A 22,504-nucleotide genomic window follows, 5' to 3' on the forward strand; every position below is an offset into this window, starting at 1 on the left:
TGATATAAGCTGTGGCTGAGAATCAAGCCCTGGTCACAGGGTTCAGAGCGCAGTGCGCTAACCACTAAACCACCACTCCATCCCATTATAGTGGTTTATAGGACCATAAATAACTGGATTCTCTTTAACTGGGTTCTCACTCATCTGTGGATGTCCTGCACCAATCATGATGGATAATCGGGATTCTACTGTCTATATATGTGAGTGTGTGTATATATATATACCTGGTGCGGTGTGTAAACATCAACACCAGGGAGACAAAGGCGTCCGGGCGTGGTGCTGGCCACCCCTCCCCTCGTGTGCCGTGCCGACCTTCATAGGTGCTCGCTAACAGCACTTTCCCCAGCGATCTGTTAAGGCTATAGGGGGGATCTTTAATGTTTTTCTATGCAGGTGGGGAGCGATCGTGTAGCAGTTAGCGTGCTGCACTATCAACCCAATGATCTGAGTTCGATTCCAACTCACGGGTAACATACTTGTCAACCCATACGGTTTACCTGTATTCTTGTACAGGGAAATTGAGTAAAAATACTAAAATTTGTAAATTTTTTGGTGTTTCTCCCTTGTGATGGACCTTTGTAGGATGAACGTTGAGATTTATAAGGGCACAGGGTGACCAATAAGGTCTGAATTGGTCTATAATAAGGTAGGCACTGATAAGGGGTTTACAGGTATGGGGTAACATCAGTAACGATTATTTGAACTGGTCTTGGGCCTCCCCTAGGTCGACTCAACCTTAAATAAGTACCTGATGCGGTGTGTAAACTTCGCCACTACAGAGACAAAGGCGGCTGGACATGGTGTAGCCCACCCACCTCCTCGTATGCCATGCCAGTCTTCATAGGTGCTTTCTAACAGTACTCGCCCCAACAGTCTGTTAAGGCTATACGTGGATTTGTTGTCTTTATTGGTATGTTCTGTTGGCTGCCTCATTGAGAGCTCAGGTGTTAAATGCCATTCCTATGCAGATGACACTCTACTGTTTACATCTGTTGATTCCACTGATGCCTCTGGATTATAGAGGCTCTCAGAGTGCACCGCCGCCTTGCAGCAGTGGTTCTGGGTCAACAATCTCTCATTGAATGGTTCCAAATCGGAAGCCATGCTGATTGGCACCAGACAGCCCCTCGCCACCTCCGCGCATCCTTCGCGCATATTAATCGCTGGCTCCACTCTCCAATTCTTCCATCACATCTCATCCCTCGACAGCTACACCAACCATATGTACTGTAACTACCACCTCAGGGCACTCACGTCATTGCCGTCCACTCACCACCACCGAAATCGCCGATACCCTTGCCTGCAGCGTAGTCGGATCTCGCCTTGAACATTTCAACTCTGTCCAAGTTCGAACTTCATTGCGTACCGTCAAGAAACTACACCGGCTGCAGTGCAATCTCGCCCGTGTCATCCTCGGCGCCTGTCATCCTCGGCTAGATTCCATCACCTCCCTCTGCAACCTTCCACTGACTTCACATGGCCAGCGGAGTCAGCTACAAGGTCGCCGACTGCCAGTGCCACCGCTCCTCTATTTTCGGTCGTCCACAGTATCTCTGTTTGCTCTTGTCACGCTGCACAACAGCATATGGAAGAACACTCCGCAGTGTGGAGAGATACGGTGGATGCAGCAAAACCTCTCTACATCAAATACTAGGGGCCTTAGTACAGAAGAATGGCGTAAATTTAAGCAGGAAGTGATTGCGTATGCTACGAAAATGCGAAGTGAGAAAAGAGAAGTTACGATGTAAACAATACATATTTTACCAGGTATGGCCCACTGAGCATTATAGCTCTTTTTGAGAAGCGACCTGGCGGCAAATAATAGCTCAATGAAGTGGCTTATCATGTGGAAATGTATAGCAGCCAAATACTGTAAAAGAATGTTTCTAAATGTGGAGGGAAAATCGGAGAACTTAGAGAAAAATCCACAGGACCATGGGGAGAATATGCAAATTCCGAATATACAGGGCGCCAGGTTTGGGATTGAACCCATGACCTCCTGTACACCAGGCGACGTCGTTAACATCTTTCCACAGTGGCGCCCCAGTCCCTGGGTGCAGCACAGCCATTTTGCAGACACGGACGGCGATGTCATCATTCCATACTCCACCAGCCCATCGGCAGTAAAAGGGATTTGGCACCAATTTTTACAGACCCTACTTCTGCTGCAGTAGCAGCTCCATCTCTCAGGGAGAAGAGCGAACTTCGCGTCTGATGAGATGGACAGCCTCGTTTATGATGCGGGTGGTGTCCACCTCCATGAAATTAACCTTTTAGTAGACACAGCAGCGGAAGGCACGCAATAAAAGAGCATGTATGGCAGAGGGGAGCACCGTGATGTTTATCATTTGAATCGTTTATTATATTATAAATAGTGTTAACCATGTTAGGTTATCAGAGTTGATGATGAAGTAGAATGCGATGTTAATGTTATAATAGTTTATATCGTGGGAAATACTATTAAGGTTAACAACCCCCAAAATAACCACAACCATACATCACAGGAAGCGCTCAAATAACCACAACCATAAACCACTTAAACAACCAAAATTAATTTTAGAAATGCATAAGCTATTCAGTATTTGGACCCCAGGACTTTCACTGCCAGGCATCGTTTCTCCATGGCAGCCCCCGCCATCTGGAATGCCATCCCGCTGCAAATTCACAGCATTCAATTTACGTCTACTTTGAAGAGACATGAAAAGGTCCACCTCTTTAGCCTGGATTTTAAGCGACATTGAGCTTGGCTCCATGCCTCAGAGTCACGGTTATTTATGTCTGTGAATATTGTGCGTGTTATAAATTGCATTATTATATGCACGTGTACATTTTTGTCTATGTGTACCATGCAGTTGTGTAGTGTTTCATGTGCCACGCTTCGAACCGGGTGACCCAAATTTGATTTCCGCTTATGGCCAACATCAGTGACGAATATTTGAATCGCACCTGGGCCTCTCCTACCTGGGGAGATACTATGGCCACTGAGGAGACAGAGGTGGCCAGGTAAGGTGCTCGCCACACCACTTGTGTTGGTCTTTATCGATGCTTTCGAACAGCACTTGCTCAAGCAGTCTGTTAAAGCTATAGGGTGATATACTGTATGTATTTACAATATATATATGTGTGTGCATGTAAAGGTGTTTCTTCCATTAAAATGCCTTTTTACATTTTGTGCAAAAGTCAACGCTGTTACTTCCAAACAACTCTGTTACTCTAAACATAATACTGTGTTGACCTTTAACAGAGTTGTGATGTATAGCAGCGTTTGGTATTTATTTCCCATGTAGTAAACAGAATGAGAGAGTTTATGAAACTGTTTTTGGAAAAATTCTAGCTTTATTATTTACGTCATATCACATGGTTGAGTCTTATAAAGTACTCTATGTATTACAAGGTAAGTGTGCACAGAAACTATATTAACTATTATTCAGACACGTAATTGCAGGTGGTATCCAATATTTTCTCCCATGCTGATAATATTACCTGCTCAGGGTCGTGTGATTTGTGGGATAATAATTTTTGTACAGTTACAGGGTTGATAGTTAATTTAGGGATAGTATTAAATATATAAATTGATGTAAATGTATTGATGTATAGTTGATCAACAATGTACTAAATTGGTTTCTATTCTAATTGGAATATTTTAGAACATCATGCGAATTTTCTCTTATTTCCTGACAGGGACTATTTATGAATGCTGCATTGTTCTTAAAGATTAGCGTATTATCACATTAAATTCTTAATTGCGTGTGTTCTTTTCTGAGAACACGTGTTTTTTGCATTCAATAATATTTTATTATGTGTCAATTAGTTTGAGCAAATCAATTGCTTTCCACAGAATATAGCCTCGAGATGCGGATTAGAATGACCCATGGGAAAATGTGTGTTTATGTGTATCAGCTGGCAGTATGTTCAGCTGGCAAAGTGCACATGAATCATGCTTCTGATGTATATTGGAAACGTTCATAGCCCTAGGTAAAAAAATAGAAAGGTTCAAATATTTTGGCCCTCTGTTTTGTGGATCCAAAATACAAAATATATAGTAAATCATATTTGGCACTTCATTGAACTTATAAATAAAATAACATGTTTTTTTTACTGTCACTATTATGTCAGATTGGCCTTCAAGAAGTGTTGAGGTGTAAAGAAGCGTCTTGTATAAACTGGAAAAAGTTGGCGTAGTTCAGATATTACATGTTGGAGAAGTACGTGAATCCTTTCAGGAAACAATTCACCAATCTGTGAACAGCTGCATGTGGGTGGAACTTTTAAAGTTGAAAAACAAAGGATATATGTGTATATCAATTAGTTAGTATGTGTATATCCTTTGGCTGTCTGAAGCCACGAGTTGATGTAGTAAAAACTGTATTTATGCCCACCACACGATTTGCAGTATGTTTATCACGTGCATAAACTAGAGGTTTGCATAGCTCTGCATGTGTGTCTGTAAACACATTACCTGTATTTGTAGTTAGCAGAGTTCAAGTATTACATTTAAGCCAAGATGTTTGTTGGTCTCACCTTTGCCTGTTTTGTGAGAAAATGTATCGGTGAAGCTTCACAACAGATGGCATATGAATTTCAATGGGCTCTCGAATTCATCATCTGAGAGCAGGCACTACAGTAGGTTGCAGACCTCACCTTCTTCTATAAGAAAAGCACCAGATACTATCTTCAATATGACTTAAAAGCAATCTTTTGCTCAAATAGAATACTCTGCCATCTACCATATGCCAATTAATAATGACATTTTAAAAGAAAAGAATAATGTAAATTTGTTTAATAGTAATGTTTTTTTTATTTTCCGATTGTGCCATCGGTTACATGTCATGAGATTAAACTTTCATTCTTAACTATCCAGCTCACACTACATTACCCTGCGTCAGATATCAGCCTTGGAATGTCACAGAACTGCATCTGAAGTTGCTTCTATAGACCATATTTTAATCCATAATAGTGGAACACCATTTAGTGTCTTGCAAAGATTGTTCATCGCATGCCAAGCCAACATTTTTAAGTCTCAAAGCTGGAACCTGTCCACAAAATGGAGCAAGTCCTGTAGGACAGGCCAGACGCCAACAGGCAAAGGCCAACATTACATTTGGTACAGTAAATAGCATGTCTTCCCCACATTCATTTTGTTTGTACACTAATCGTTTGTTAAATGCCATGTTTTTGTTTGTGAAAATACAAATCCAGCCCTGCCCTGGCTCTATCGTAACCCTGCCCACTATTGACCATTCCGCCATGCAGAATACAAGCACAGAAATATTAATTCCACAAGTGGAGGAATACATTTGGATGTTTATCGGTGAATGTTTCTGCTGCCATTTTCTACAAATGTATCCTTTAGTCTGGAAAGAAATTGGTGACATGGTGTCCATCACTCCAAGAATTGTGCTTTCACTCCTTTCAAGTAGACCATTTTTCCCAGAGAATGTATTATTTTGTGAAAGTTATCTAGTTGTGATTCACACATTGGAGATAATAACATTTTAGTCTTAGAAAATCTCGGCTTTGGGATGCCAGTTTTTATAATATAATTCCTGGCACAGCGTAATTACTATTTGATCAATTATATTCCAGCCCCATGTCAACCAAAGCAGAGTTGCGAGTGTGGTCAACACTTGATAAGGATTTTTATGATCGCTCAAACGTCTCTTACTTGCGGTGCTGCTGTAAATGGTGGGGGATGGTGAGCAGTTTCCCTGACATCCATATTGACCAAAACTGTTATCAGTTTAGTGCTTTTATTTTTTTCGCGTAACATTTTTATGCATTTGCCAAGTTGCTGTGGTTAAGGTTAAAGTAATGTGTGCAAAGGTCCATGACATTGATGGATGAAAAGACTGCACTTCAGGAATCAGCTGGCCTCAGCAGACTTTCACAGACCTTTTCGAAAATACTTAGCTATTGTGGCTTTTATTAAAATTATATTTGTTTGTGACAGTTGTAGTTTATGTAGGATTCTATGAATCTCATTTTAGCCCAAAAAATAACTGCCAGCTTTTTCCATAATTGGTGTAATTTTGTACACAATCCTATAGCAATCTACGTTCAAGTTTTCACCTTAAATTTTTGTACTAAAAAATAACAGATGTATGGATTACGTGTCAATATGCCATGATACTTTTACTCTGTAAAATGTGTATTTAAAATGTTAATCTTTGACCACATTTCATAATCCCACTGACATTGAAATAACACTAATAAAACATAATTTGATGCAAACTAGTTAGATTTGTTTAAAATTACGTATATGGAAGTGATGTAACAATGGCAAATTTATATCTTTCACACTAATATTTTTCAGACTTTTAAAAATATTTCATCACAGACTGATAGGTTGTTTAAATAATGTGAAAACTAAATTATTTAAAAGGGATATGAACTATTGGGCATTAGTCAGTGCCATCCTGGTACAAATGAAGCCATTGCACGTCGGATGAATGTGAAATTGGATTGTGGTATTCCCATTAGCGTCTAATTATAATGGGTAATAATTTTTGACCTATCATTGATTTCTCGTGAAAATTGCATTTGAAATATGTAGGAAATAGACATACATGAGCAGGGGCAATAACATTTTTTTATTCCACATTGCCCCTCGCATTACAAAAGCTATATTTTAATGTAACTTTCTGCTACTAGGTTTACGTAAATCCTTTTAACTCTGCCTCGAGCATCTTACCTTCTCGTGAGACATGTGTTTCAAATGGTATGGCCTGGGCTGCTCATGAATTAAAGATCACACAACCACTGTGTCGCTTTCCCCGTTATTAATCTAAAGCGTAGGTTTGATGGGGCATCAGGGGAAGAATTGATCGGCAGAGGGGCCATTAATCAGCGAGTGGCAGTAGCTTGTAATGCCCGCATGGCTCTACATTCTCCCCATTGACAGCTGTTTTTGTACTGAATAATACTACGAAGCACACGGGATTGAGGGACGCTAGGATAATAAGATGCCCTTTCTTCACCTGCGATTAAATTGGATTCCTCTTTTAAATTTAAAGCTTGCAAATTGCTGTGCACCCAAAGGTGTCATGGCTGATTGTGGCCGCCTTTCTTGCAGCCCAAGGTTTGGCATCAAAATGATTTAATCAATAGCAGGATCATAATATACTTGTTTTCCAAATGTTTGTTTTCCTTAACCTGGGTTTCTCGTTCGTGAATAGGTCTTGCCTGAATACTGCCATCTAACATTTCTTTACAATTGGTAAAAAAAAAATCATTAAACTGACATGTAGGGTTGTATAAATACAGTAATTAAGTGTAATGTTTAATAGATATTGTTTTCAAATTAAAGGCTAATTCTATTGGCATATTTACCTGAGAGCAAATTGTGCATAATTAGCTTAAAATGTAATGGTACAGTCTTTTAAATATTTAATTAAACACATAAATAATTGTTTACGTAAAACTAATTAAATAGCTCAGTGTATCTAATGTATACAGCTGGTGGTGAGTGAGTGACTGTGTGAAGGAGTGAGTGACTGATGTAAATTCTAATGTTCTAGATGTGCTATGAAGCTTGAATTTGACACATGGTTGAATATGTGCCTATAACTAGAAAATCAAGAGTCAACATTTTAAATCTTGGTGCCCTCAAAATTTTTATATGAGATTTTCTTATTTGTGAACCGATCCCTACAAACAATATCTGGATGATGTTTAATTCTGCTGAATCTAAATATGGCATCACATTAAAAAAAAATAGAAAAAATTCAGATTTTGGACCTCTAAACATTGAGTAGCTTCCTTTTTTTACATTTTCTTTATTTTTGAGCCCAGGCCAATGAAAGTTTGGAAGGGTGTTAAATACAAATATGACATCATATTTTGATAACTCAGTTTAATGGTACTTTTTTGGAAGACTATGAGGCTAAAGTGGGACCAGCCTGTTACCAGTTTAGTCGCATGTATATATGACGGGCAGACAAGTTTAAAGATGAGACACAAAATACTGTCCACTACAACAAGTCGGTCTTACTTTTATTCCTGAAACTGATGTTTAATGATGCAACATTCTTGCGTGCAAATTTGTTGCGTTTTTTTTATGTTGCACAGCATTCCTTGTTAAACACTCTGGTTTGAAACCCAGTTTCATCTTACGCAGCCATTAAAGTCAATCACCACCCAATAATAAAGTGTAGGTTGGGATGCCCAGCAGGGGATCTCGGCAAGGAATAGCGCCTGCATGAGCCATGGATAAAAACGAACTATCCAGGCAATTTACCACCAAGCTAGACACGGTTCGCACACGACAAGTCAATATATTTATCGCAAGTCAATACATTTGATTTAATTGAATTACAAACATTGAGGACTACTATGAGTGACTTGCCAGTGACATCTTAGCACCATGATTCACCCCAGATCACCTCATACAGTAGCACAAGACACCATTTTTTTTCAAATAGCATACACAATAAAAAAATCCTTTTTTTTCATCTCCAAATTTTTTTTTTACATTTTTTTTTTACTTTACTACCCCACATGACATACGCAAGTGAAGGATCAGTCTGGCCAATTTTGACGACTACAAACGTTTAGATGCCCACTCTACAGCAACAAAACCCAACATTGTGGAATGTATTTTAGTGTAACAAGAATTCAGGGGCACAAAGGGGTGCCATGATGACGAGATGTTAACTACTTCGCTTGGTATACAGTAGGTCATGGTTTCGGAGTTTGCATGTTCTCCCTGTGGTTGTGTACATTTTTCTCCGGGTTCTCCAGATTATAGTATTTGGCTGCTATACATTTCCACATGTGGGCAGGTTGATTCTGAAAAAGAGCTACAGTGAGGGAAAAAAGTATTTGATCCCCCGCTGATTTTGTACGTTTGCCCACTGACAAAGAAATGATCAGTCTATAATTTTAATGGTAGGTTTATTTGAACAGTGAGAGACAGAATAACAAAAAAAATCCAGAAAAACGCATGTCAAAAATGTTATAAATTGATTTACATTTTAATGAGGGAAATAAGTTTATGACCTCCTCTCAATCAGAAAGATTTCTGGCTCCCAGGTGTCTTTTATATAGGTAACGAGCTGAGATTAGGAGCACACTCTTAAAGGGAGTGCTCCTAATCTCAGCTTGTTACCTGTATAAGACACCTGTCCAAAGAAGCAATCAATCAATCCGATTCCAAACTCTCCACCGTGGCCAAGACCAAAGAGCTCTCCAAGGATGTCAGGGACAAGATTGTAGACCTACACAAGGCTGGAATGGGCTACAAGACCATTGCCAAGCAGCTTGGTGAGAAGGTGACAACAGTTGGTGCGATTATTCGCAAATGGAAGAAACACAAAAGAACTGTCAATCTCCCTCGGTCTGGGGCTCCACGCAAGATCTCACCTCGTGGAGCTGCAATGATCATGAGAACGGTGAGGAATCAGCCCAGAACTGCACGGGAGGATCTTGTCAATGATCTCAAGGCAGCTGGGACCATATTCACCAAGAAAACAATTGGTAACAGACTACGCCGTGAAGGACTGAAATTCTGCTGCGCTCGAAAGGTCCCCCTGCTCAAGAAAGCACATATACATGCCCGTCTGAAGTTTGCCAATGAACATCTGAATGATTCAGAGGACAACTGGGTGAAAGTGTTGTGGTCAGATGAGACCAAAATGGAGCTCTTTGGCATCAACTCAACTCGCGGTGTTTGGAGGAGGAGGAATGCTGCCTATGACCCCAAGAACACCATCCCCACCGTCAAACATGGAGGTGGAAACATTATGCTTTGGGGGTGTTTTTCTGCTAAGGGGACAGGACAACTTCACTGCATCAAAGGGACGATGGACGGGGGCCATGTACCGTCAAATCTTGGGTGAGAACCTCCTTCCCTCAGCTAGGGCATTGAAAATGGGTCGTGGATGGGTATTCCAGGATGACAATGACCCAAAACACACGGCCAAGGCAACAAAGGAGTGGCTCAAGAAGAAGCACATTAAGGTCCTGGAGTGGCGTAGACAGTCTGCAGACCTTAATCCCATAGAAAATCTGTGGAGGGAGCTGAAGGTTCGAGTTGCCAAACGTCAGCCTCGAAACCTTAATGACTTGGAGAAGATCTGCAAAGAGGAGTGAGACAAAATCCCTCCTGAGATGTGTGCAAACCTGGTGGCCAACTACAAGAAACGTCTGACCTCTGTGATTTCCAACAAGGGTTTTGCCACCAAGTACTGAGTCATGTTTTGCAGAGGGGTCAAATGCTTATTTCCCTCATTAAAATACAAATCAATTCATAACATTTTTGACATGCGTTTTTCTGGATTTTTTTGTTGTTATTCTGTCTCTCACTGTTCAAATAAACCTACCATTAAAATTATAGACTGATCATTTCTTTGTCAGTTGGCAAACATACAAAATCAGCAGGGTATAAAATACTTGTTTCCCTCACTGTAGAAAGGTCAGTGGGCCTTACCTGGTAAAATAAAAAAAATAGTTTCGTTTTTAGTTTGTTTTTTTAAAGCACCCCTGCCAATGTTATACTACACGACCATGGACACCATGCTAAGTTAAAGTATTGCAGCTAACCACCCAGAGGGCAACAGAATATTTGCAAAAACAAGCCTCAAAAGAGGCCTTGATGTCCAATCCTATAGTGCCTGATGAAGGTCTCTGAGCAAGACCATGTAGCCACTTTTAAAGATTTCTGGAATGCATACTCAGGCCATTATCACCCAAGAAGTTGAAACAGTCTGGTAGGATGTACCCGAAAGGAGGCAAAAACTGGTCTATTCTGAATATCGTCACAGAAATGTATGCACATGTGAATTCATGAGGTAATATGAGTCTTTGAAGCAACAGAGCATCAACATGCAATCATCCTCTCCAAGTAATACTTTAGAGTCCTAAAAATGCCTGCTATCATCCAACATCTGTGTTTTTCTGCACAGAGGGGTTAGGGCACAATAACGCTGGACTGTATTCTCTTTGAGCACTCTATAATAATGCAACTTGAGACGCAGTAATGCTACAGGGGTATGTAAACCAGTTATTTGTAGGTTGCTGAAGGAGATTTCTCCTTAAAGGAACCTTGCTGCCCATTCCCTGGTGCTGGGTGCCCTTTTTCAATTCTCTTTTTGAACCCGTGGCCTCGGCAGATCTTAAAAGCATGACTTGGTGGCCCTATTTGTAGTCATTATTTCTGTTAGAAGGGTGGCACAACTGCAGACATTGCTTCAATCATTTAATCTTACAGAAGTAGTCATATTATGAAATATTAAGGAAATACTCCCATAACTTCTATCGAAGGCTGGAATAGTGGCCAACTTGGACATGATTCCGGTGCCTGCTAGACCTTTATGGATCTCCTCCCCCAGGCACTCCAGTACCTGGAGCACAGAACACTTTTGAGTGTATTTTTTCTTTCACACAAAAAGATATGAACACCCCGAGTAATGGTTTCAGGTCTGTGTGCCAACAGCAAACACTCCCAAAATCAAAGAGAGATGCCTTGGAACTTGAAGCGCTTTAAATCAACCACCACACAACTAGCTTGAACAAGGCTATGTCAGTACTACTGCCTAGGTATCGTGGTTGTGCTTTATAGCCCTCATGTGTTTTCAGGTTGGACTGCGTATTGTCTCTGCATGGTGTCTGACATTTCGGTCCACGTGCTGGGAGCTTCTTCAGCAACTGAATTTGCCAGCTTACTTTCTCCCTTGATTATAAGACAGTCCTCAACTTACGAACACACGCACTTACGAACCAGCTTCCATGCAATATATATTTTTTACATTGACATAAAACGCTCCCCTATGTGTGTGTGGGGAGTGGTAGTGTAGCGGGTAGCGCACTGCACTGCCATCCCGGCAACCGAGTTCTATTCCCACTCACGACCAACACCAGTGACAATTATCTGAATAGGTCCTGGGCCTACCCGAGGTCCACTCAGCCTCAAATGAGTACCTAATTCGGTGTGTAAACATCACCACTGGGGAGTCAAAAGTAGCCAGACGTGGTGCTGACCACTCACCTCCCATGTGTGCCGTGCCTGCCTCCAGAGGCAATGCTCGCTAACAGCACTTGTTCCAACAGTCTGTTACGGCTATACGGGGGATTGTTGTCGTTGGTGTGTCTTTGTGCGTGCGCGCATGCCCCGTGTGTGTGTGTGTTGACTTCGACAAGCAAGCCAGCAGCAGGACTCAAGGTAAGTGAAAATAAAACCGATTGCTTTCTATTTCTGTTACTTTATTTTCCTGTTTTACTTACTATAAATTATTTATTACATGCAGATGTAGCCATATTTCTTCATATTTATGAGTTTAACAATGCTTCCCTTTTTTCTTGAACAAAAACACATTTCATAACACTGACCATGTGGGCATTTAAATACAATAAATTATTGTGTTCCGACTTACGAACCGTTCAACTTACGAACGGGTCTCAGGAACGAAAAATATTCTTAGGTCGAAGACTGCCCTTATAACATTGCTGGCTGTGTTGCCGATTTTTGACTGATTGGGCTTAGTTCTCTTGTTTTTTCTTACTTAATCTTGGGTGAAGCTGGAGTTACCCGGAGAAAACTCGCCACGCATGTATATCTGGGGGTAGCATTCTCTAAAATTCCACTGAACAGTTGGATTCATGAGCCAAATTGCTGTTCTGCCGTATCCTGGCCACCACCTTCTAGTGTGATGTCTACATAAGATAATCTGTCTTGGGAGTGGAGATCCTCCCTCAGGGGAAGACCCAAAGGGTTATCAAATGCCAGTTCCACCACTTCAATAAAGAGGTATCTTCGGCACAGGTAAGGGACCACCAGAATTACATCCACTCCATTCTTTCTGACATTGTAAAGGGCTTTGGCAATCACCGTGGATGATGAGAGAACATGAAGCAAACCTTCCATTTGGTGCATTAGAAAGGTGTCCGATGCCACACAAGATACGAGTAAAACTGTACAACTCGTTGGTTCTTTCGGTGACTTTACCGAAAAAACCAAAGAGTAATTCCTGCAGTCACGAAAGCTTCAAATCAAGTTTAAAACTACAACTTTCACAAAATAACCCACGTCAGGAACTCTGAATCTCACTATTTCCTCAACTATTACTGGATGACAGGACCACCGGTGAGGAATACACACTGATGTTTTGGGTTGCAGGAATTTAACTTTGAGTAATACATGATCGTGTATGTGTACATTTTATATTCTTTTCTCAAACATTCATTACCATCGTGTGTATAAACTGCATGCACTTAGTTGTATTTTAATAATGTTTTTCGTATTTAGCAGAGCCATTAATTATTACTTTATTGATTTGCTTATATTCAAATAATATAAGAAGTTGGAGTTTAAAAGATACAAAACCAACTAGTTATTACCCCCTTAAAGTGCCTCATGGGATTTATGGATAAGGTCATATTTTAAGATTACAAAGCATTTGCATAGGTTATGGTTAAATTTTGATTTAAAGCTTTCGTGACTGCAGTAATTCATATTCTTAGCTCTTTCGGTAAAGTTCTCAAATTAGTTTAATATTATTTTCAACAATAAAATAATAAAATATATTTCATTATATATTATTATTTTATTGTTTCCCTTTAACGTGACTTTACCGAAAGAGCTAAGAATATAGGTTATGGTTAAGTACAAATACAATTACTTTAAAATTATTTCCTTTGAATAAAAAAAAAATGTCATGTTAAGTCGAAATGTACGCATGTATTTAGGTGTCAGTTTTGTAAATGACATTGCCATGTAAAACCTGGGAGTAAATACCGCTCTTTAGATTTATTTTTGAAGTGTTTTTTCATATTTTAGGGAATAATTTAGCAGCAGGGCACAGCAGACTTGTAAAGCGTAATGTTGTGTTCAAGCTTTTAAAATGTTTTTCATTGTCCTTTTAAAATCGGGTCACCGTTGCGCCGGTCTCTATAACCACACAACACACCCCAACTCTGTTCTGAAATACAGCCCTGTATTATTACCATAGAGTCTTAGAGCAAAGAGCTGCCATCCTGTGGAGTAATTCATGGCTTTATACTTTCGTGAGGGCCTCCCCAAGGTTGGTTCAGCCAAAAATGAGGTTTGGGTGTTGCCAGCAGTGGGGAGTAAATATTGATGGCATGGCGTGGTGCCTTATTCCATCCTCCCCATCGTGTGGCCATGAAACAAGCTCTTGCCAGTAGCGGTTACCCACGTGCTTCTTCAGGACATCGATATGGATGCTCATTACAGCTTCGGTGTTTCGTGTGACAGATTTGTTGGATACTGTGGCAATAAGGGTAAAGATTTCTCATCGTGAATGACATTGGTCATATTCCTAGGACACGGTGGTGATAAAATTATTTGAAATCACATGCCGAATAAATGCCTTGTGAATACAATGTATGCAAAAATATAATTTATGATAAATTGCGCACAATTTTCATTTCGTTCTCAAATTAGTTTAATCTTATTTTCACAGGTAATTTTTCTCAACCACATTTAATTGTAATTTTATATTTTTCTTCCTGAATGGTAAAGAAAAACATACAGTACATAGTAACATATAATCTGAAACAGAACTGCTATTTTTACCTCATATAAAATAAGACAAATTCTTAAAGTAGCCACTGTCCTTCACAGGCATTCCCTCAATGTCCGCCATAAATTCAGGTTCGAGGGAGGCCGATAAAAATAGCGGTGAAAATGTCATGCCATAAATGGAGACTGCTCAGCTAACTGCATATTTTATGCCTGCTGTAAAAATGTTTCTTTTAAATGTGCCCACCCTGAAGCAGTACAGTTAAATATATCTTATGTACTCCTTTCGCAAAATTACAACACTTGGGTTTTTGTTGAGCAAATTGTGTTTATTCCATTGTGTAAAGGCCTTGTTTTTTTATTTGACTACAGTGGTGGATTTTGCAAGGCAAGGCCAACATCGCAAGGGAAGGAGGAGAGTAATGCATATACCGAATGGAACAGAAATATGGCCAATGAAGGTGGCACTAGGGAGCCACACTATCAAGCATTTGGCAGCCCTGTTGCAGCTCTAGGGCGAAAAGGACCAAGTAGTTCATTGACCAGTTATGGACCAGGAGCCACAAATAAATTTAAGTCCAATTCTGCACAGTCTTGCACACCATCTCTGTCCTCTGCTAGAAACAAGGGGTCAAACTCCAGTGGTACAGGAAGAGGCAATGGCATGGGCTTCAATTCTAGAGGAAGGAGTAACGTGGGTAGCAGTGTTGGAGGAAGGAGTGACATCAGCAGCCCAATGTCAGGAAGGGGCAGTATGGACTATCAAGCTACTGGGCAGGGAGGAACCATGAACTCCAGTGTTAGAGGAAGGGGTGGCATGGGCTCCAGTATACACCAGTCTTACCCATCTACATCACAGGGCAACGTGCAGATTAAAAATACCCCACCTGGTCTACCTGCACGTCAGAGGGCCTTGGCAGCTGGCGACCACAGCAACACAGTTGGACAAGGAATGACTACGAACTGGGGATTGAGCCAAAGCGACTTATCAGATTATTCATTTTTTGATGATTCAGACTTCACAAACAGCAATTCAGAGGTACTTTTGTTTATTATTTAACATTCAGGTTTTCTCACAAAATAAGCTTTAAAACGCCTGTTAAAGAATTAACTTCTGCTTTAGAGAAATTTTGTTGCCGATGATAAGGATATGTTATCTGTAATGCAAGAGTAAGGCTGCCCGTGGGTTGGCTCATCCAATATCTTGTTTGGTACTAAATATATATTTTATCATGCACCAGTTTACTGTCTCATGCAAATTTAATTCTTAGCCAATGCTTTGGGTAAACTATTGAAACATTGAGCATTCCCAGTGGAGGGTCATTAATAAAATACGAATTCCGACAAAAAAATAGCGCTAATCCCCACTATGTGGTGTTGCTATCATGGTATGCACATACGCATGTAAACCTGTTATAAGACGTTTTTGTGGTGTTTTTGGCAATTTCAACTCCTCGCCTGATCCACTGCACGGTGGTCCTTTTCTGAAAAGCAGCAGCCAGCAGAAAAGAGGATGCCCACAGTGGCCGGCACGAGGGCTGGCTCCAAGCTGGTGACCAAGGAGAGGACGGTGCGCGTGCTTACGGCCACGGTGGAGAGCATGAAGCACTGGAGCCAGTACAGTCTACACGTGCCCCTGCTGTTTGAGCTGTTCGGTACTGTGTACTCTGAGGACGGACTAATAAAAACTATTTGAATTCATAAAGCATCTAAATGCATGTGTCTGCCACCAACGATGAGTGTTTTAACTGAGGAAAGGGAATGATAAAAGTTAATTATAACTGAAATGTAAGTGTGGAGATTTAACTAATTCTCACACTTTCTGTAAATGATGAGAAACTCGTCAGAAAAAAATACTAATAGCTTTTGTTTAACAAAGCCAATTATGGCAGCATATTTGTGCATAGAGAACAATGGACTTTGTGCAACAATTTATTCAGTTGCTTGTCAACATATAGTGCAAAGTAGTGTTAGTTGTAGCTCTGCCAAGACACTGCAATAGTCGTAAATAAAATGTCTGAAGTGGATGTGTCATTAGAGCAGAAATTTGTGATCAGATTTCCCTGAAAGAAGGTATTACAGTTGAAGAAATGTGTGGCAGATTGCATGCTATCTATAGAAACACCTGCATTTGTGAAAGCAATGTCAGCAAATGGGTCAAGCAATTCAAGGATGGTGAAACAGACATTGCTGGTAAAGCTGGGTGCAGCAGAGCAGGAATATCAGTGACCCTAACAAATGCACAGAGATTGGAAGAAATTATTCAGGCGAACTGGCAAGTAGGGAACATTGTGGGTACATTGCAGATTGGCCATAATTTTTGCAGGAAATGTTCTGTCAGTTGGAATATTACAAGTATGTGCAACAACGGGTACCTAAGGTGTGTACAAGCTGAGTTGTCTACAAATATCAGTGTAGTAGAACAGGGTTCTAACGTAATGTTTATTGTCAAGTTGGTGTCAGGATGGCAAGAGTAAGTCAATCGTGCTCAGGATTATGTGTAGAAGTGACAATAATTTGGCCTAATGATGCTCTTGTCACGTTCATGACTATTGTGGGCATGCTGATAATAAAGGAGCATTCATGAATGCTCTCGGTATCTCCCTCGTCTAATGCAGTAGAGTTTGAATCAGATTTGGGAATATAGAGAATGTCATTAGTAAAAAAAGAAGAGTCGTTTTACTGTATTTTCCTCTTTTACAAACGATTGGGGTGGAGCATCAGCAGAATATTAGCCAAGGGGAAGATGTTTGGGACAGCAGGGGCATTTGATAAGCCACTACCTCCCCTTATCCAGAGGTTAAATGTTTGGCTGTTATATAAAAGCTGTTCTGCTTAACAGTGTGAAAATATACATTTGTAGTACCACATTGAATACATTGAAATTGCCCTGTAAAGTCTAAATTGCAGAACATTTCAGCTTGTCAATACAAAAGCCTTTATCGGAAAAGCTGCAGATGACCTTTCCGTGTGGCTATGGAATACACTTTTCTTGTTTGTACTTAGTCCTGATGATGGATCAATTTAATTACTTGGAATTTTTTGCTGACTGTCTTTTACTCTTTCACCTGCTGCTGCTGCTGCACTCCCACCCAAACTCAATACTTGCCGTGTGTCTTATTCGGATCACAAAGCAGAGAGTGCTGCTTAATTTTAATAAGGAGTGGGAGTGAAGGCATTGCAGCGACAAAGCAAAATGCAACCAAGCGCTCTTTATGACGAGCCATTTGATGGGTGATGCCGTCTGGCTTTGTGAAACAAACAGCCACGTTCGGTTTTGTCGTTCTCTTGTCTCAGTTATGGTGAAGAGGTTGCTGTTATCTTTAAGGAGGAGTGATCGTTGCTTCTTGTCTGACATTTTTTTGACAGTGGCCATAAGTACGCAATGAGTGAATGTCAGTGCATGCCTTTGGTGTTGCCGTTACTGCACTCTAAAAGGATATGTACAGTACATGTACACATGCAGTCCTTTTGCTAATCCATTTCTGGATGAGGGCTTTTCCATACCGTGTAGGTCACAGGGATTATTTGACCATACTTCACCCCGTTAGTGCCTGTTGGCGAAAACAGGGAGGGTACGCTTGGGAATCTAGAAGCACAGTACAACAATAGCTATTTTTGCACTGCCCTCGACTGAGCACCGTGTAGTACAGCCCCACAGCTACCTATGACAACTTGGCGTACATGGTCGTCACCCTCGCCAGGATTAACTCTGCTTAGCTTCCAAGATCTGACGACATCCTGGGTAATTTGGGCATATGCCTAAAAGGATATACCATTGCCAAAAATAAATTTAAAGTATTGTGATGCCAGCTTGCCTTTCATAGATGAAATATTTAAAACAGGTGTGGTTTTATCTTCTTGGTTCTTTTCTTTAAAGTCACGTAGAATGGAAATAAAATAATAAAAAATAAAACATAATAAAATAAAATTCTCACGACGTTTCGGCCACAACACAAGTAGCCTTCTTCAGGTGAAGGAACAGAACTGTCGGGACGACAGCGCTTCAATGTTTTTATTATTTTATTTCCATTCTACGTGACTTTACCGAAAGAACCAAGAAGATGAATCCCTGCAGTCACGAAAGCTTTAAATCGAAGGTGTGGTTTTACTTGAGAACATGAGATTTACGAAAGTAATTGTTTACGCGCTTATGTTAACAATACTATTCAGAAACAACGCAGTGTCAACAACTTTAAGAAATGGTTAAATAAAGGTTAAGGGGTTAACACTGCTGCTTGTACAGTGGCAGCACCGTGTGACCGGGCGGTTGATTAACGTCGTAAAGAAACCGGAGAGCCCAATGTCAAATATCGTGATTGCAGCTTGACCCCATTTAATAATCTCTTTATTGCAAATCCTGCATCCGCTGATTAAACATCTCCCAACAGCTATTTAATTTATCTTTCCCCTGATTATTTTTTTTAATGGGAGATAAATACAATTTATAGAACGTTGATAACAAAAAGCATCCTTTAGATATCAGAAATGTAATTTCATGATAAAAATGCCATAGATGTCAGACAGCAATGAATAATAGCGTAGTATATCTCTCAAGAGTGTGAAATCAATTTGAATGGACAGATACAACAATTTCATTGTGTGTGGCTCGGAATATGTTAACATATTTGTGTATTTGTTAACTTCAAGTTCTGTGCCTTTTTTCCATCAGCAACTTTGGATTCTGCAGTTGCACCAAAGGAGAGATTTGCCAAGGTCTTTACCCTTAAGGATGGGCCTCACGCCATCAGATGCATATTCTATGAAACTGTAAGTGCATCCACAAATATATGATTGTTCTTCGTTCTTCACGTGTCTTCATTCATCATCGTCGTCCACCATGATATATCCACTGCTGAATGAAGACCTGCCACATTTAACCTCTCCAGCACATACCCTCTCAGACATGTTTCCCTTCTTTAGCTGCCACGCCATTATTTGTCTTGACCAGCAGCAGCCATCATCCATTCGGCCGCCTTATTCTAGCTTCTGCGGAGGGCTTCTCGGCGATTCGCGCCTCGCCCGTTGCCCCCATCGCCACTGATGTCCTCTCCTTCCCCCCCCCCACCTCCAATGTGTGCAGATACTACTGACTCTATTGTATGTAGGGTATGTAGCCATGTATGCGTACAAAATAAATGTATTTTTAGGGGGGGGGGGGGCAGTGAAAAATGTTTTGGGGGATGGGGGTCGACAATTTTTGTAAACCTGTTGGATCAACTTTTTACCCCGACATTTGGGGGAGAGGGGGGGGTCCACTTTTTATAACTTTTTGATCCAAGCCTTCCGAAAGGCTCTTATTATTTAGTTGATGGACAAACGAACAAATGGAACGTTGGGCTATTATAATAGTCAATATAATATCAATAACTTGTGTATGTTCACTAATTAATGCATTTCTCATGCTGCCTCAATGTAATTACAAGTACACTGTCTTAACGTCATCACTCTTCTTTGCACACTTCGCAGCTTTTGTTTATTTTTCATCCCAGTCCGTGCTTATTTTCATGGTATGTTGCTTTTCATGATTACTGTAGCTTTTCCAAAAAGCACACCAACAACCCGCTCTTGTCCTCCTCTTTATGTTGTTACTTTTATCTCAGTCCACTTTCAATAACATTGGGTTTCTATAATGTAACGCGTTTTTTTGTGTCCCTCTAACAGGTTGCTTAGTGAACTTGTTTTTGCATTGATTTTGTTTTACTCGTATTTATTTTGAAACCCAATTGGCAGCTTGTAGTTCATTTCCATTGCATGAGCTGTCATCAGCAATTCTGGGATGGTTCTTATCGTCTTCATTGATAATTGTCCCTTTACTTCGCCAATCAAATTTTAGGAAAACATCTTTCAATACGGGCAGTCCTTGACTTAGGAACATAACTCTTTCCTGAGACCCGTCCTTAAGTCAAACAGTTTGTAAGTCGGAAAACAACAATGTACTGTATTTAAATGCCCATACGGTCAGTGTTATGAAATGTGTTACAGTTAAACACAAAAGGGAAGCATTGTTAAACGCATAAATAAGAAGAAATAGTGTACATTTGCATGTAATACTGTAATAGATACTGTAAAGTAAATACAACATAAAATAAAGGAACATAAATAGATTTAAAAAAATCTGTTTTATTTTCACTAAACTTGAGTCCTTATGCTGGCTTGCTTGTCGGAAGGGCGCAACGAGTCACCACATTGCACAAACACACACAGGGCACGCACGCATACAGACACACACCAACGACAAGATCCCCTGTATAGCCTTAACAGACTGTTGGGGCACGTGTTGTTGGCTAGCAGTGCCTATGAAGGCCGGCACAACACACGAGGGAATGAGTGGTCAGCACCACCCCTGGTTCCTATTGAGTCCATCTTGGCGATGTTTACATATCGCAACAGGGTACTCATTTGCGGTTGAGTCGCCCTAGGGGAGGCCCATGACCGGTTCAGATAATCGTCACTGGTGTTGGCCGTGAGCGGGAATCGAACTCGAGTAGCCGGGTTGGTATCTCAGCACGCTAAGCACTGCACTACCATTCCCCACGCACACACACACGCAAATAGGCGCTCAGGAAGACAAACATCTACCGTGTAGCCTTAACAGACGATTGGGGCAAGTGCTGTTATCGAGCACCTATGAAGGCCGGCACGGCACACGGAGGGGTGGGTGGCCAATGCCATGCCCAGCCGACTGTCTCCCCAGCGGCGATGTTTACACCACACCAGGTACTTATTTGAGGCAGAGTCGACGAAGGGGAGGCCCAGGACTGATTCAGATAATCATCACTGGTGTTGCCCGTGAGCAGGAATCGAACTTGGGTCGCCAGGTTTGTAGTGTAGCGTGCTAACTGCTACACTACTTTCACACACACACTAAATGTAAACATTACAGCAGTTATGACTGAAACTGGTTGATAACGTCCTTCCAGTGATTGCTGAGTTTGTACCCGTCATCTCGGTTGAAATTGTGCCTAGGGGAGAGAGCTGAGGTGAGGAGCCAGGCTCTATCCACTGCTGGCCTAGACTACTGGCTATAGCTTGCTCTATCCACTGCTGGCCTAGACCACCTCTAGTACACCATGCCTATTGCATTCGCTATCCACTGCTGGCCTTGGCTCCATCTCTATAGCAGTGGTTCTTAACCTGGGTTCGATCGAACCCCAGGGGTTCGGTGAGTCGATCTCAGGGGTTCGGCAGAGCCCCCGCCACGGAGGTCCGGACACACTTGAATTATTGTGTAAATTTGTGATGACACACGCGGCCCGCTTGGCCATCACTGGCTGCAGATGATCATGCTACACTGCTTGGCCAATCAGCGCTGCAGGGAATTTAGTGCATACTCAGTAGTCAACGTGTGACTATTGTTGTCGTACGTCGTGTGATTTCTTTAATATTTTATCCATACTAACTATGTCGGGCAAAAGAAGAAAGTGGTTGGACGAATATGTACAACATGGATTCTCATGTATCACGGAACGTGATGGGAGTGAGCGTCCTATCTGCATGATTTGCAACGCCAAGTTGAGCAACTCTAGTCTTGCACCGGCAAAACTAAAGGAACACTTCTTGAAGCTGCATGGAGACGGGGAATACAAGAACACAACACTTGCTGAATTCAGGGTGAAGAGAGCCAGATTCGATGAAAGGGCCACTCTGCCTGCTCTTGGATTTGTACCTGTTAACAAACCGATCCTGACAGCATCGTACGAAGTTACTTACCTGATCGCAAAGCAGGGCAAGCCACACACCATTGGTGAAACACTTGTGAAACCAGCTGCATTAAAGATGGCGAATCTGATACTCGGAACAGCGGCCGAAGGTAAATTATCCCAAATTCCCCTTTCAAATGACACCGTCAGTGACAGAATAGAAGACATGAGTAAAGACATCTTGGCTCAAGTAGTCGCGGATCTGATTTCAAGCCCGGCAAAATTCAGCCTTCAACTCGACGAAACCACAGACGTTTCTGATCTAAGCCAGCTTGCTGTTTTTGTACGCTATGTGAAAGACGACATGATAAAAGAAGAGTTTTTA

At 41.1% G+C, this 22,504-nt stretch overlaps 1 protein-coding gene across 3 annotated transcripts in view; it reads left to right on the forward strand.

Moving 5' to 3' along the window:
• Positions 1-22,504, forward strand: part of SPATA22 (spermatogenesis associated 22) — a 46,390-nt gene that overhangs the window by 14,608 nt on the left and 9,278 nt on the right. For all 3 annotated transcript variants that reach the window (XM_076072493.1, XM_076072492.1, XM_076072494.1), the window contains 3 exons: positions 14,849-15,515; positions 15,972-16,131; positions 19,149-19,246. In XM_076072493.1, the coding sequence (XP_075928608.1) occupies positions 14,849-15,515; positions 15,972-16,131; positions 19,149-19,246 (925 nt within the window). The remainder of the gene's footprint in view (positions 1-14,848; positions 15,516-15,971; positions 16,132-19,148; positions 19,247-22,504) is intronic.

This window comes from Petromyzon marinus, chromosome 38, assembly GCF_048934315.1.
Source record: "Petromyzon marinus isolate PM22_M1 ecotype Great Lakes invasive population chromosome 38, UKy_Petmar_22M1.pri1.0, whole genome shotgun sequence".
NCBI lineage: Eukaryota > Metazoa > Chordata > Hyperoartia > Petromyzontiformes > Petromyzontidae > Petromyzon > Petromyzon marinus.